The 16895-nt window shown below is 36.0% G+C and overlaps 1 protein-coding gene across 4 annotated transcripts in view; it reads left to right on the forward strand.

Annotated features, from left to right (window-relative positions):
- The first annotated feature begins 1951 nt into the window (after positions 1–1951).
- The window catches only part of lhfpl4a (LHFPL tetraspan subfamily member 4a), a 55140-nt gene continuing 40196 nt past the window's right edge, over positions 1952–16895 (forward strand). For all 4 annotated transcript variants that reach the window (XM_021477084.3, XM_005166239.6, XM_073954025.1 and 1 more), the window contains exons 1-2: positions 1952–3086; positions 16447–16683. In XM_021477084.3, coding sequence (XP_021332759.1) covers positions 2681–3086; positions 16447–16683 — 643 coding nt within the window. In that variant the 5' untranslated portion in view covers positions 1952–2680. The remainder of the gene's footprint in view (positions 3087–16446; positions 16684–16895) is intronic.

Below are 16895 nucleotides of genomic sequence, written 5' to 3' on the forward strand. Positions count from 1 at the left end.
TCACATTTTTGGGCTTGATTAGGCTGCATTAATGTACAAAAATTATGTATAAATTACATATTTTGCAAGAGTGTAATTAATCAGGATTAAGTAAACAATTCCTTGCAGTTCAACCACTCATAAAAAACAATTCAGCAGTCCCACCAGGGACAGCACCTTGCAACGTTGCACACAAGAAGATATACCGTACCTCAAGCAGCCTTTTTAAGTCAAGACCAAGAAGATCGTTGATTCGAGCCTCGGTTGGGTCAGTTGGCATTTCATTGTGTGGAGTTTGCATGTTCTGCATATTATTATTATTAATATTATTATTATTATTATTCATTCATTTTCTTTTTGGCTTAGTCCCTTTATTAATCCGGGGTTGCCACAGCGGAATGAACCGCCAACTTATCCAGCACATGTTTTACGCAGCAGATGCTTTGATTCCCATCTCTGGGAAACATCCATACACACTCACTCACACTTATACACTACAGACAATTAAGCCTACCCCAATTCACCTGTACCGCATGTCTTTGGGCTGTGGGGGAAACCGTGGAGGATACCCACGCGAACGCAGGGAGAACATGCAAACTCCGCACAGAAACGCTTTATTATTATTACCTACTGCTTATTATTATTATTATTATTATTATTATTATTATTATTATTATTATTATTATTGGTGGTTCATTCCTCTGTGGTGACCCTGGATAAATAAAGGGACTAAGCCGAAAAGAAAATGAATGACTGAATGAAATATTATTATTAATATTATTATTATTGTTATAAGAAGAATCTTAGTATGAGTCATGTTTTGCCATTAGAGTTAGCAGTGCAAAATGCAAGGGTCTTATTGCCCATAGTAAATGTGCACCTCAATCTGTATGATATGTGGGCTTCAAACAACAGATTGCAATAAAATTAGCCAAAGCACTTCACTGACAACAAGGACTTAACAGATCATCCATCTAGTTAGGGATTATTCCACTTTTTTCAGAATTGAAATGAGGTCCGATAAGTAAAACTACAGCTTTTCTTGTATTTAGAAGCAAGATGTTACCAGATATTTAATTTTATTATTTTGAATAACAATATATTCTGTAAACTGTAATGTTTCATTGGGCCAAGGGGAAGTGTACAGTTTGATATGACCAGTGTTGCAGTGAAAACTAACTCTAACTTTGTTAATGATATATCCAGTATGCACAATTTAAATATACTGTAGAACCCTACGGTCACTTTTATCAAATGAAATGAGTGTAGTTATCTCAAAATTTACTGAAAGTTAATTCTACTCATTTGAAAAGAGTTTTGAACTCAATGTTGAAGGTAATGAGTTAATTAAATACCTCATTACTTCAACTTAAATTAAGTTCACAGTACTCATTTAGATTTTATTTTTTTATAACTCAAATGATTCGTTGTGATCGGTGTCCTCAAACGGTTTGAGTTGAACTTATTGAGTTTTACAGTATTGGTTTGAGTTCTCTTCATTTATTGAGTTTTACTGTGCTCAAATTGCTTCATTTGCTCAAATGAATTAAGTTTACAGTACTCATTATTAGCTTTTGAACTTAAATGGTTTGTTGCAACCGATTTCCTCAAATTGTTTGAGTTACCTTAACTTCATGGGTTTTACAGTGTAGCACCAGTCGGAGCACTAAGCCTTGTGTGACATTTCAGTGCTGAAAAACTGTTTAAATTCTCTAATTATTGAGATTTAAAGTCTAAAATTCCTCGTATAGCCTATATCATTTCCACGAATGAGCAGATTAGGCTTCCACATTCTCTAGTATTGATGAAAAAGATAAACGTGCCATCTCTTACGTTATACTAAAATAAAATCTGCACAGTGATCTGTAATGTAATGCGTTTCAAAAACAATTACATCTACTAATATGTATTGACGCATGTTAAAGGGGCGTGCACTTATCGAAATTTCTGCAATATCCCAAATCGTGTACGCGCATTCATCGGCAGCTCTGAACATCACCATAAGCGCGTGCGCGCAGAGAAGAAATAGCCTAACGGGACGTCGGAGACGCTTGCAACGAAAGACAAAAGCCACAAACCGCAAAACGAAGTGCCCTCCTGAATGAAATTCAGATGTTTATGGCGACGGACACATGCAGGTTATCATTACGACTACGTGCGACGCGTCTCGCCGATGTTCCAGATTTCGTTAAACCTGCTCTCGCTCGCCTGCGGAAGATCCATCATTGACATCTTGACAGCTTCGCCGCCGATGAGAGGAACACCGGATATACTATTTATGCCCAAACACACCGAGCAGCAATAATGCGTATTCTCGATTTTATCAGACACATTTATTTTGCCATGTAATCTCAGTTTCTGCACGGAGAACGGAGGAGGAAAGGAACAGAGCGTGATTTCTTGTTTCACCGAATGCATTATCATAACGTTTCCATCAATTATTTATTTGTTTCATGTTGATCAATTCTGATGTGACGAAAAGACTGATCGGTTCTGGTAGATAGCATCAAGGACGGACACCTCTCTCACATCTTCATTAGCCCACTTCAAATTAGACAGATCTTTATTCATCTCCATTTGAGGACTCGCGGCAGAGGCGCATTTCTGAGGGTGCCGGTGGGGTAGATAGGGGGAGATAGAGACGCCGGAAATAGCAGAAACAAATCACGGGAGGGTAGACGGTTGGGTGCAAGCGAGGAAAATGCTACCTTCACAAGAAGCCTCAAAGATTTACCATGACAACTATATGCGTAACTCTCGAGCCATTGGTGTCTTGTGGGCCATCTTCACCATCTGCTTCGCCACCATCAACGTGGTGGTCTTCATCCAGCCTTATTGGATCGGGGACAGCGTGAGTACACCACATGCCGGTTACTTCGGGCTGTTCCATTACTGTGTGGGCGACGGCAACTCGAACCGGGAGCTGATTTGCCAGGGAACATTTTCGGACTTCAGCTCCATCCCGTCCGGCGCGTTTAAGGCGGCCTCATTCTTCGTGCTGCTGTCCATGGTGCTCATTTTGAGCTGCATCGCCTGTATGGCGCTCTTCTTTTTCTGCAACACCGCCACCGTCTACAAAACCTGCGCTTGGATGCAGCTGCTTTGTGGTGAGTATATATATTAGATGTGGAATGATTACGCTTTTGTTTGCCATACTCCAGATTGATCTCTTACCCACCAAACCCTGGTAAACGGTGGATACAAGGACTGATGCTTGTTTACTTGTATGGATCTCGTTGTTGGTGCGTGTGTTTTCAAGGGGTTCAGTGAAGCTGTCAGTGATCATGCCTTTATTTGGCCTTGCGACTTGAAGTGTTATTGTAGATATTTATATAAGAAATTCGTTTATTTGAATGTACACACAGACACATGCAATATACACTGTTTTCTAAGTGCAGATTTTAAAAATGCATTTCTATTGCCTGTTTTTTTTTAACATAAAAACTGAATATGAATGGCTAAAAAATCTAAATATGTTTATTTAAATCTCTTTTTTTATATTTGCAGAATTCTATTTAATGCTTTCAATTGGAATTTCCATAGGACAGTTCCCTGTTTTTCACCATTACTATTATTACTATTCCCTGGAATTGGGAAATTTGTCTTCCTGAAAAAACATAAATGCTTGCCTGTGCAAAAAAAGACTGATTGTAGGTGGTTGCCTGGTTTTGCTGTGTGGTAGCTAAGGTGTAATGATGAAAAGACCCATTTCATGTGATGTTTAGAGGAAGAAAACACAATAAACTAGGTGAACCCGTCATCTTCTGGAAAGCACAAATAAAATATATAGGCTATCCATGCCAAATATTAGGCCATTTAATGACTCAATACTTGTCAAGTATTTATTAGTACATTTATTGTTACTGATTGTGATTTACATATTTGGTTAAAGTGTCATTTTCAATTATTCAATAATTTAATAATTTATTTAATAATGAATTAATAATATAAATTAATTGATTATTAATAATTATTAAAACTTGCTGAACATTTTGAGAAGAAATTATAGTTTTAGCATAAATAATTGAAGCATTAATTACATAAGTAATGCTGCATATCAGGTTAACAGAAAGGGTTTTGAGTTGGCTGTTTGGTTTATTGTAAACATTGTTCTTTGTATGTATATATATATATATATATATATATATATATATATATATATATATATATATATATATATATATATATATATATCTAGATATATATATAATAAAGTAATATGGAAAAAATATTTATAATATAGTATAATAAAGTATAAATACAAATATATTACATCATATATCAAAAAAGTTGCCTGTTGTCATTTATCAAACAAATAACAAACTGGCCAGGACATTCAGCTTTCCTCTATCAGAATTTGTCAGTTTGAATAAAAACAATTAAAACATAATAATAATAATAATAATAATAATAGAGCGTCATGATTTTATTTTGGCCTCTTCAGATAATTCATGGATAACAACAACAGCCTAATTAGTATCGAAATTAACTTCATATGGGGTGTTTTTGGTGCTTTAGACCTTTTCAATGGTCAATTTTTATTTAAAGAATAAGGTTTAAGATTTAGTATAAAAATTACTTGTAAAATGTTTTTGTCTATTTAACAACAGTAAGTCAACAGCAAAAGTTGACTTCCCCTGTCAAATTCTGCATGGTCTTAAAACCTTTGATGGGTTATTTCCACAATTTATGATGGAATAGCAGTAAAAACAGGACAAATGAGAAAATAGTGGCAAAATTCTGCACCAATGGCAAATTCTGGACCTTTGTCAGTGGGGCGTAGGTCTTTCGAACCACCCGAATTCCCCCCAATCACCCCCACCCCCCACCCCTGGCTACGGGCCTGAAGAGTCTGCTTCTATCCATGTTTTGTCTCCTTGTATTTTGTTCTTTTGAAGATCATAGTGCAATGCTGATTTGCATGGTGGATTTGACAGCTAATTTGTAACAACAAATACAGCTGTGCAGCCATATGCACATTTACACAGAGTTAAAAACACACAACAACTAAATCATTTCCCTAATTCCCACATTTAGGCTATAACCTTGTGCAGGGTTATGTACAATGTGTTTTCTGTTTGTCGTCATTTTTCTAGTGAGCCTAACAGTAGAAAACAGGCCTACATGGAGCTATAGTTTCTTGAGCTTACGGTACAGTGAAAACTTTGACCCCAGTTTCTGAACAAATCATAAGCATTGGGAATTGTGGTAGGGTGAGTTTGTTGGTTAAACAGGCACAGATATTTGGTTGATAGTTATCCAGAAAAACTCTCTAGAACCACATCTAAAGATTTGTCAAGAGTATTATGCTTGGCTCTACACAGAGCTAAAATGGGATTAAAACGTTGCTCAGAAAAAAAGATTCCCTTACATTGGCTAAGTAGCAATTTCACAGTCCTCAAGAATTGTGAAATAATATTGGCAAATAAATGGGGATTACCACTTTTTGTTTAACATTGATTGCCCCTGTTGCTGTATGTTTGATTTTGTTGTGGTTGATACTTAAATATAAACCTTGCCACTATTGAATGATCTTTCTGCTAAATCTGCATTGCGTTCTCCAAATTTTCCAAATTCTTAAAGTCAACATGAAGCAGAAGCTGCGATCGTTTTTATTTTTCCGTATTGTGACATTTATTAAGTATTTCATTCAATAAGATTGGAAAATGGGTTTTAAAAGAGTTATTACAACCTAATGGTTGGAAGGGCGTGGCTAAGTCAACACAAACACATCCTGAAAACATAGCCCTACAAACATTTCTGGAGATTTCGAATTATGTAGCCAGGAGTACGTATGATGCCATTCATTTTCATGCTTACCAGCTGACCGCTTACCTCCATATGGACAGCTTTCCCGGTGTTACCAGATTGTCCAGTTAGCTCACCATGTATGTCGGCAGAGAGGAGTTGACCACAACGACAGTATATCTGAGTCTGGCAAATAACGGTTCCACTGGGTAAGACAAAAATAGAAGCCAAGAGATAAAAATAAACAAGTAAATAACAGGGTGAGACTGTGGTAAAATCTGAAAACGTGGTAAAAATCAGGCAAGGGCTGTTTTTTTTTTGGATTGTTTTTTAAAACTGTCAGTTGGGTTTAGGAAAGTGGGTGAGTGGGTGGGTCAATCAGTGTTTTAAAAAACACTATTGCTTGGGTTTAGGGAAGGAGGAAGGAGGGTCAGTTGATTGGTCAGTCAGTCAGAGCGGCCTCTGGTAGATTTATGCAAGAACAGCAGACACGAATGGCACTCACGAGAGAAATTTGAGATCTCAAAAAGTTTGCACAGCGGCCTCTGGTGGATTCGAGAAAACAAAAACTGCAAAAAAACGTATGTATTTGGTGCAATGTATATAACGATACACTTTCAGAATGAAGCTTGTGTTAGGTGGAGTATGTTAACTACGCCCAATACCTCAAAATGTAATCTGAGAATTTAACTGAAAAAACACAGGAAGGCATTTTCACATTTTAATTTTAGACCACAAGGGTAAACATTTTGTTTTCTTAATGACATGAGAGATGAATTGTTCACCACAAAACTGCAATGTGAGCTAACAAAATGTTTAGTTTGGATTTAATATGTACTTTCCCTCATCTGTGATAAATTAAAGCAAGAGCAGAGTTATGTCAGTTTACAGCTGCATCCAAGCGTCTGTTTTGTACATTCAAAGGTTTTGGCTAAAAATCTTATTACATTTAAGTTCAGGAAATCAAAAACACTGTGAATGCAACTATAATCATAGATCTTAAAGTATACTATTTTATAACAAATTATTATAAATACACTGAGCCTTTTTTGAATAGCATTAAACTACTATTTACACTTAGTGCATAGATCATTTAATGATTGCATAGTTTAAAAAGCATCTCTACCTTAAAATAAAGCAGAAAATCATAACAAATACAAGGTGCCATATACTGCCTTGATTAAGATCAATTGTTCTCTGATATCTACATTGTAGGTATGTGGGTTAGGTAAGTTCAAAAATTCTCCAAAAATGGTTTTATATGCTCATTTATTATCCAATAAATACCCCTAGAATCAGATAGTCCTTATTGACCATATTTTGAGTGGTTATAAATATTAACAAGCTCCACTCTGATGTAGCTCTCTGTGCTCTCTCCACATACACATACACATATACATGCTCACTCACAAACACAGCATATTGTACCTTAAAATAAACATGCAAAATAATCATACAAACAAAAATTTTTAATGCCCTGTTAAATCTTTTTAACTTAAGTGGTGGAGAGGTTTATTTTAGCATGTGGTGAGTGAGTTATCTAACATAAACCACCAGACAGAGTAACCTAAAATAAAATATAGGCTAAAGTATAATTAAACTCAAGAAAAGAGAGGGACATAGATGTAATGGGTTTTATTTTGCTATAATGTAAATGTAAACACAGCCAGGATATGATATCAGTCTCTGCATAAATAGATAATTAAGTGTTTTATAAATTTAATAAAGTGTTTAATAAAGTGTTTTGCTATTCTTTCACTCCATAAAGAAAAATACAGTAAAAGCTGAGTGATAACACTCAATGCTTAAACGAGCATTAAACACAAGTCTCAGCAGTCTACATGTGTTTGTTTTCTTAAATAACAAACATGTCTGGCAAATTTCACAACAAACATAATGGGCCCTATCATACACTTGGCGCAATTTGGCGAAAGGCGCGGCGCAATAGTCTTTTGCTAGTTTCAGCTTGGCGCAAGAGTCGTTTTAAGGCGTTGCGCTACGCTGTTTAAATAGCAAATGCATTAGCGCTCATATGTGCACCCATAGGCGTTCTGGTCTAAAAAGAAAGGCATTCTGAGGCACACTGCTGGCGCGTTGCTAATTTGAGAAACTAAAATAGATTTTTCATTAGACCAAAACAAACCCGGTCTAAACTCCGGCGCAGAGTTGCGCCTCGCTTACACACTGCTTAATACACACAAGAGAGCAATAGGCAAATATCTTAACAAATGAAAAAAAAATAATATTAAGGATATATATATATAGGATATAATAAGAATAGATATAGGATTTAAGTATAAAGGATTAAAATATTAAAAAACATATTATTTTCTAGCCTACATAAATATGAAAAATCACTGCTTTTATGTCTTTATCTCTGGAGGCTTTTTCAGTTCATTCATAACAATTTTCTTTTGTATAATGTTATTATTATTAGCAGAATTATTTATTATATCCATATTTATATTTGTTTTATTAAAAACAAGCTTAGATTTGCCCACATGTCAGGTTTTAGACTATATTGGGCACAGCATGTGTTTTAAGATATAACTCAGGTTTATGAGCACACTTCGTTATTATTGTTCAGTTATTCGTTTGCTGGAAATTAGAACTGAATTTAGAAATAGTTTTGAAATGAATATTTGCGCTTAACAAACGCAATTAATTATTTATAGACTAATTGATGTCTGTGCGTAAAGTTTTCCCTATCCAAGAGCGAAGGTGAAAGTATTGTCTCTCATTCTCACGCAGTAGATGCTCTGTTTAACTGTTTTCTGTTAAAAAAAACTGTTAATTGTTAACTGTTTGCTAGTGAAATGTTCAGTTTTTTCACTTAGACTTACTTTGCTTGTAAATAGCGAATGCGATTATGGTGCAACGCAGCTGGCTCTTAAAGGGAATAGAAGATGAGACTCTAATTGGTTTATTCTCAAAACACACCTACAGTATAACTCATTAAGAAAATAAACTCAACCCTTTTAGACCATGCGCCACGGCGCAAAGCGGATTTTTCCGTCCTTAAATTAACAAAAATGCATTCTGACATGCCCTGAAAGCGTTTGCGCCCTGCGTTTTGCGCTCTGCGCATGGACCGTCAAAATAGAGCCCAATAAATTTACAAAAATACTATTACCTTATGCTCCTTTGGGGTGGCTCTGAATAAGTTTTGTAGTCTGTATATCCTGCAGTTTGCTCTCTGACGAGCTTTAAAGCCGTGACTGTGGGAGCCATTGCTTGGTAACACATATAAAACAAACTGGTGCATCTGGCTTCGACTTTTTGTGTGTCTTATTTTCAAAATAAAAGTCCCACATACATGCTTAGTTTTATGTAAACATTTTGATAAACATAAAAAATATGACTCCTTATGACGCAGCTGCTTGTCAGTTTTGGATGATCTAGAAGATGAGTACATTAAGTACTTGCAAATCATTTTTATTTAATTAATTTTAAGTTTAAATGTTAGAATGTTTTAATCGAATAGGGCATAGGGGATAACTGGTAATAGAAAACAACCAGGAACTATGTTTCTAACTACAGCTCCGGAGGTGTAATTGCAAGTGTACAAGTTTTCAATGCAGTTTGTGAATGTTCATTGGAGCGAGGGATTTTGAAAACGCCAAATAAACGAACTATGTTTGTAACGACCTAACTTGCGACATTAGTTGGCTAACAATGGTTTTCGGAAACGTACTTTTTAAATTTTTCATTAATCTTCAACTACAAATTAAAAGTGCCATGAAATAAAAATCTACGTAAATTATAAGAGTTCAGTGGCCATGAGCCTCAGGCACCGTTATTTCCTCATTCTTATAAGTGTGAAATCCCAGTCAAAGAGAGAGAGAGAGAGAGAGAGAGAGACACTCACATTTTTTATTCAATAAAACTTTTCTATAAATAAATTTAATTAAAAACAAACTATTTGTCTAAACAATATGTACTTTAACTACAAATGTGTGTTGAATAAAAAATACAGGCCACAACTGAACATGGAGGATGATCTGTGATTGACGTTCTCCAAAATTAAGCAAAGAATAGATTATAAGGATATTGGGGGTCACAAGTCATTGTTTTGGGTTGGGGTTCGCTGGCTGAAAAGTTTGGGAACCCCTGGCCTAAATTCCATGATCGGCTCACAAACACAAATTCATTTAGGACAAATTTTACTCTGTATTTCTTTGCAAAACACAAAAATAAATAAAGTTGAATAAATTATTTTTAAACAACTCAAGTACAAATACCACACTTTAATTACTCAATAAAAAATATAGGCTACTAAATTAATGTAGTGAAATGATAAAGAATGAATTACTTTGTTTTGAAAATACATGTGAATATGTTGTTGCATTTTAAGTAATGTTTTGTAGCATATTTAGTAATATTGTTGCACCTTTTGTCATTTCTAAGTTATTTTGCAGTGTTTGTAAGCTGTTTGCTCAGTTCTATCTAATAGCTGTAAAGACCAGTTATATTTACAAAATGAATGAATCATGTTTGTGTTGAACACTTGAGGCCAATAGCAAAACTTAGCTGCACAGAAACTCAAACTCAAGACAAAAAATCAAGTTATAAAATTCAAATGAAGAAATTCAAATTCAATTTAAGAAATTCAAATTCAAAACTAAATTAATAAAATTTAATTAATTAATTTAAGGGCAAAGCAGTGGCACAGTAGGTAGTGCTGTCGCCTTATAGCTAGAAGGTTGCTGGGTCGCTGGTTCGAGCCTCGGCTTAGTTGGTGTTTTTGTGTATAGTTTGCATGTTCTCCCTGCGTTAATGTGGGTTTCCTCCGGATGCTCCGGTTTCCCCCACAGTCCAAAGACATGCGGTACAGGTGAATTGGGTTGGCTAAATTGTCCGTAGTGTATGAGTGTTTGTGTGAATGTGTGTGTGGATGTTTCCCAGAGATGGGTTGCGGCTGGAAGGGCATCTGCTGCGTAAAAACTTCCTGGATAAGTTGGCGGTTCATTCCGCTGTGGAGACCACGAATTAATAAAAGGACTAAGCCGACAAGAAAATGAATGAATGAATAAATTAATTTAGTTATTAATTAAAATAGTCAATAATTAAATTGAACACAATTCAAATTCAGATTGTTTTGGCATATTATTAGCTACATAATGACATGTAATCTTCAACATAAAATATCTATCAAAAAAGCAGTGCATGTAGTCATGTCTTTAAAAACTCCCAGGCTTCACCCAGGACCATGCTTTCTATTCTTCTGGCTCCACCAGTGTGCTCTTTTATTTCATTTGTTAGGCTTAGCCTGGACTTTTTAGTTTCTCGCGATCATTCTCGTTTCTAAATTTTATTGGCTCCACCTAAATTTACAGTCCCTCTAGCTCCCAATGGAGCATTTCTGCCATGAAACAGGAATCCATCTCTCTTCTACAGCTCCTACTAATAGTCTCTGCCCACCTGCACTACTTATTTCTCTGTGGTTTTGCTAGGATAATTTGCATAGACAGGCAACATCTGCTTGGGCTCTGTATACTTTATGAATTGTGCATCAGAAATCCGGCCCCTTCAGAAAAAAAAAATGCTGGTGTCAGCTGGAATGATATTGACAAGTAAGCTCAACCATTCATTGATGTGTGGACCAACCCCAGAAGGTATTTCACTAAACAAAAAACATATGAAAAAAAATTGGACATTAAAAATATTTCTGTAAGTCAATAAGTTTTCCCTGAGATGGGTTGCAGCTGGAAGGGCATCCACTGCTTAAAACATGTGCTGGCAAAGTTGGCGGTTCATTCCGCTGTGGTGACCCCAGATTAATAAAGGGACTAAGCCGAAAAGAAAATGAATGAACGAATGAAGTCGATAAGTCAAAGCGTGTTTGTCTACACAGCAAGTGTAAAGGTCGGTATAAATGATTGTGTCAGTGTTAAAAAAAAAAAAAACTAAGCCCATCATGCACTGCATTATTTTCAGTGAAGTCTGACAGCTCTATGCTAAGATTTGAAGACTGGTGGCCACTCACACAATGACTTGCTTAGGCTGTGAATTAAAGCTAAAATCAAGACTAAAATTAGCCTAAAAGCATGCTGTGACATCTGAGAGGAACTATTATTACTAAGAAAGTAATAAAGAAACTTCAAGCAACCAAAAACTGGCAATGTGCCAAGCAAGAAAATGATGTAGGCCAGTGTAGCCAAATTTTAGAGAATTTGAAGAACACATTTCCCATCTTTAATAATACATTTTTGAAGTTAATGTATAATCTTGGCAACACAACCTACTTCTTGCTGTGAGGTGACAGTGCTACCCACTGCACCACCACTTACACTTTATATGCATAATAAATCTGGAACTATGTTTGGACAGTTTTGATGAATGAATGTTAATGTAATTTAATAACACGACAAGTGCCTTAAAAAAATTTTTCTGTAAAAGTAAGTACATACAGTAACTGAGTTGTCCTCTCTGGAGGAAAAATGTGTATAGCCATATTTAACAAAAGCTAGCTACTAGTATGTTTAATTTTAGAGAAATAACTAGTTGTTGGTATTTTACATAATATGTAATCCTAATACATCAGCTTGGAGAAATGATCATTTTAGGTCAACAAATTAATTAATGAATTCAATCAATCACCACCGTCTAAAGACATGCGCAGTAGGTGAATTAAATAAACTAAACTGGCCATAGTGTATGTGTGTGAATGAGTGTATATGGATGTTTCTTAGTGCTGGGGTGCAGCTGCACGGCATCTACTGTGTAAAACATATGCTGGATAAATTGGCGGTTCATTTTACTGTGGCAACCCCTGATAAATAAAAGGAGTCTATTTGGTTTAATTATATAATCTATTGTCAGTACTTTCATGTGATATTTTGTAAATTATAAATAATTTCAGTATTAACAAAGCAGAATAAAGGCTACAAATAAGCTGGTGTAAATATGCTCATATTATTAATGAATAAGGGGCTTGGGAATGTGAACAGTGATGTTTTGTGAGTTCAGGGTTTGAATATTAGTAGAATATTGCAGACATGAAATCTGACACTATTTTCCTCTTGCAGAGCAGGCTATGGATTGATGGCACCACTCTGTCTGGTGTTGAAGTGCGCATGCACACCATCAGTTATTTATAACTTGGTGCTTTCATAAAAATATGTGAATGTCAATAAAATGTATATTAAACATACAATTACAATATAAAGAAATAAACTGGACTGATCAGTTGCTTGAATTTATCCATTTATTTTCATTTTTGGCTTAGTCCCTTTATTCATCAGGGGTCGCCACAGCGGAATGAATCGCCAAATTATCAAGCATATGTTTTACGCAGCGGATTCTCTTCCATTCATAACCCATCACTGGAAAACACCCATACACTCTTGCATTTACACATACACCACAGCCAATTTAGCTTATTCAATTCACCTGTACCACATGTCTTTGGACTGCAGGAGAATTCGGAGCACCTGGAGGAAACCCACGTGAACACAGGGAGAACATGCAAACTCCACACAGAAATGCTAACTGACCCAGCAGAGGCTCGAACCAACAATCTTTTTGCTGTGAGGCGACAGCGATATCCACTACGCCACTGTGCCACCCCATAGTTGCTTGAATGTTTTTGGTTATTTTTTTTACAAATACATTTGAATTTACATTGACAGTATGATATTGTAGGTTTGCTTTGCCATGGATCAGTTTTATCATCACAGTTATGATGGCATTCTCAAATGCAATGTTTGGTTATTACTAGACAACCTATTTGTAACGATGATCAAGTGAAGTTCAAAAGTACTGTTGGTCCTGTCCTTTGTTGGACAAAGTTGTCTGTGATTCTTCCTGTTTTTTTAAGTCATGCAGTGTAAAAAACCCCTGTCGCTGATCCATCTCGCAGTCAGAGATGTATAAAGTACTAGAGACCCAGACTTGAGTAAAAGTACAAGTGCAAGTGGAGATGCTCTTGAAGCACCATACAAGTACTAAAGTATTCAACATTTTTTGTACTTAAGTCTTGCAAGTTGTTTATTTGAAAATGTACTACTTAAGTACTGAAAGTAAAAGTATTGATTAATGTATTTAATAAAGAAAGCAGTCAAAAGACATCATATTGTTTTCTTTATTTTTAATATAATTTGATTTGTGATTAAGCAGAACGCAAAAGAAACATGGCTTACGATACTGGTTTTCTCTTGCGCTTGAACCACAGATCTGAAAGATTATAACAGCTTTAACACACACCTTTCAAAGTTGTGTGTCACAAAAACACTCCGTAATCCACTCAAAACGCTATTGGAACCCATTTTCAGATCGCAAATTACCGGTTGTAAACAATGTAAACGGAAGTTCTAAACATTCTACCAAAAGACGCTGGTTGCTATGGCGCCCTCCATGCAGCAACCAAGAGAAAGGTCTATAATTGTAAGGAGAAGGGGTGTGAATGTACACTGGTCTCAAGGTTTGGTTCGGTTACAATTATCATGCCATCAATTCGGTTCAATTTGATTTCTCGGTGCATCTGGGTGCACTGACGATGCTTTCCATACATAGTTAGATTTTTTCTTTACAATATTTTTTTCATTAAAATCTATTAATATATATATATATATATATATTAAGTAATAAAATTTTGTTCTTTAATACAGCAGTAAGATATATGAACCTAAATTAAGATATATGTACCCTAATTTGACCTGCTCAAAGAAAACACTGTTTTTGATTGTATCAAACAAAACTCCAACACATGCACAGAAGACGGCATGAGCATTTATAGCAAATAAACTAATGTAAATATTATCCCGCTTGCTTTTTGAGCCCTGACAGGCGGTCTTACACCCCTATGATTGGTTATTGTCTTCATCTGCTCAATAGAAAGTGCTGCGATCAGCTTTAGAAATGCTGTTCACCGATGAGTGATGCGGGAAGAACTGTCGCGATAACAGTCTATATGTGGATAATACGCTGTTATCACAGATAATTTATAATAGACACAGTGGAGAAAACTTGCACCTCAGGCACGCTCGTGTCTGGATCCACAAGTATCGCTTTAACAGCCAAGAGGAGAGGAAATGTGTCCTTACAAACACGCCATTGGGTCAAATGTCCAAAGTGAGAGAGTGTGTTCTGTGCCGCCTTCATTGTAGTAAGAGCGTTATTTCTTCGCCCTCATCTCCTTCGCCATAGTATTCTACTGCAACATCGCGCGTAGAAGATAAATGACGTCAGTATGTAATAACCAGTTATGATCTATTTCTGAATCGATACCAATAATTTTGACACCCCTAGTAACGATGCAGCACATAAAAAATCTATCGGAGTAAAAGTATTAAACTAAAAATATGTACTGGAGTAAAGTGGAAGTCGGAGAAAAAACAAAACTCCAGTAGAGTACAGATACAGCCTTTTAGTACTTAAGTACAGTAGTGAAGTATTTCTACTTCATTACTATACATCTCTGCTCGCAGTATAAACACAGCACCAACAGAACGCAACCCCAGATTTCACACAGCCATGCAGTGTGAAAACATCCGTGACATGACTACTTTGAAAATCATGCAGTCTGAACTCGGCATAAGAGGATCTATGTCGTTTAAGCATTGTCTTACTTTTAATCTTTCTAAATTGTATCATGTTTATAATTACAACCTGTGTTGTAACAAAGATTTTTTATTCACTCTTTCCTAATGTTGGAATCAGAAGGAAGACAAAGCAATGATGTTTATGCTAAAAGAGTGTAAAACCTCTGTGAACAACAGGCCAATCAGAGCACAATACAGACTGTTGCGTTGCTCTTGAGGCACACCCTTAAGATTTGCTAATACGTCACATTCTACGTCATCCGGACCTGACGATTAGCCGAAGCCAAATTCATCAGAAACCAAAACACAGACTGATATGTTGCACATGGGATCATTAATATGTGCACCTCAGTCTGCTTTAACTTAATATGAACATGGGATTTTTATTTTGAAAATGGGGTTGCATAGGTTTCCTCCAGGTGCTCAGGGTTCCCCCAAAGACATGCAGTATAGGTGAATTGGTTAAACTAAAGTTAAACTAAATTGGCTGAAGTGAATGAATGTACTTGTGAAGGAGAGTGTATGGCTGTTTTCCAGCATTGGACTGTGGCTTGAAGGTCATTTGCCGCATAAAACATATGCCAGAGTAATTGGTGGTTTATTTTGCTGTGGCGGTCCTTGATAAATCAGGGACTAAGCCGAAGCATAGAGTGAATACATTAGCAGGTGTTTGTTGTATTTGTTATTTCAGATTAATTAAGCTTGCTATTACAGTATTAATTATTACCAGTCATTTAAAAGAAATATCAGTTTTTCAAATGTTTATACACAGACCTATACAAAAAAATTACATTTGTTGATTTAGTGATGGTTTAATGTCCATGTATATATTTATTTCTAATTCTCACTTCTGCACTCTCAGAAATAAAGGTACAGGAGCTGTCACTGGGGCAGTACCTTTTCAAAAGATACATATTTGGACCCACAGAGTCCACAATGGTATCGACAAGGTGCATTTTAGTACCCAAATGTACCTAAAAAGAACCTTTGATGTACCATTATGGACCCTTAAGGTACAAATATGTACCTTTTGAAAAGGTGCCTCCCCAGTGACAGCTCCTGTACCTTTATTTCTGAGAGTGTGCAGTTCTCTTTTTCTAAAGTATTTTGTTTTCTTACTTCATTTTTGTACTACTATCCTTGGTCTCAGTTTTCCTACCTTTCTTTCTTTTGTCAGCTGTGTGCCTGGTGCTGGGCTGTTTGATTTTCCCAGATGGCTGGGATGCAGAGGTCATCCGGGATATGTGTGGAGAGGAGACAGGAAAGTACACGCTGGGAAACTGTTCTGTTCGCTGGGCTTACATACTGGCCATCATCGGCATCCTAGATGCTCTCATCCTGTCCTTTCTTGCTTTTGTCCTCGGAAACCGCCAGAACGACTTTATGCACGATGAAATCAAGGCTGAAAATAAAGGTAAGAGGAAAATCAGCAGCCTTATAAATGAAGCTAACATCATTCATAATAATCCACAATATGTAGTATTTAAAGGTGCTGTGTGTTTTTGACTCTTCTAAAGCATACAAATACTATAATATGTTTACAAATATTTAAGAATTATGCCAAATGAAAATTCTTGTTTATCTGAAAAACAGTACTGATGTCAGATATTCTGCTTTAAAAATGTG

Source organism: Danio rerio, chromosome 6 (assembly GCF_049306965.1).
Source record: "Danio rerio strain Tuebingen ecotype United States chromosome 6, GRCz12tu, whole genome shotgun sequence".
Taxonomy (NCBI): Eukaryota; Metazoa; Chordata; class Actinopteri; order Cypriniformes; family Danionidae; genus Danio; species Danio rerio.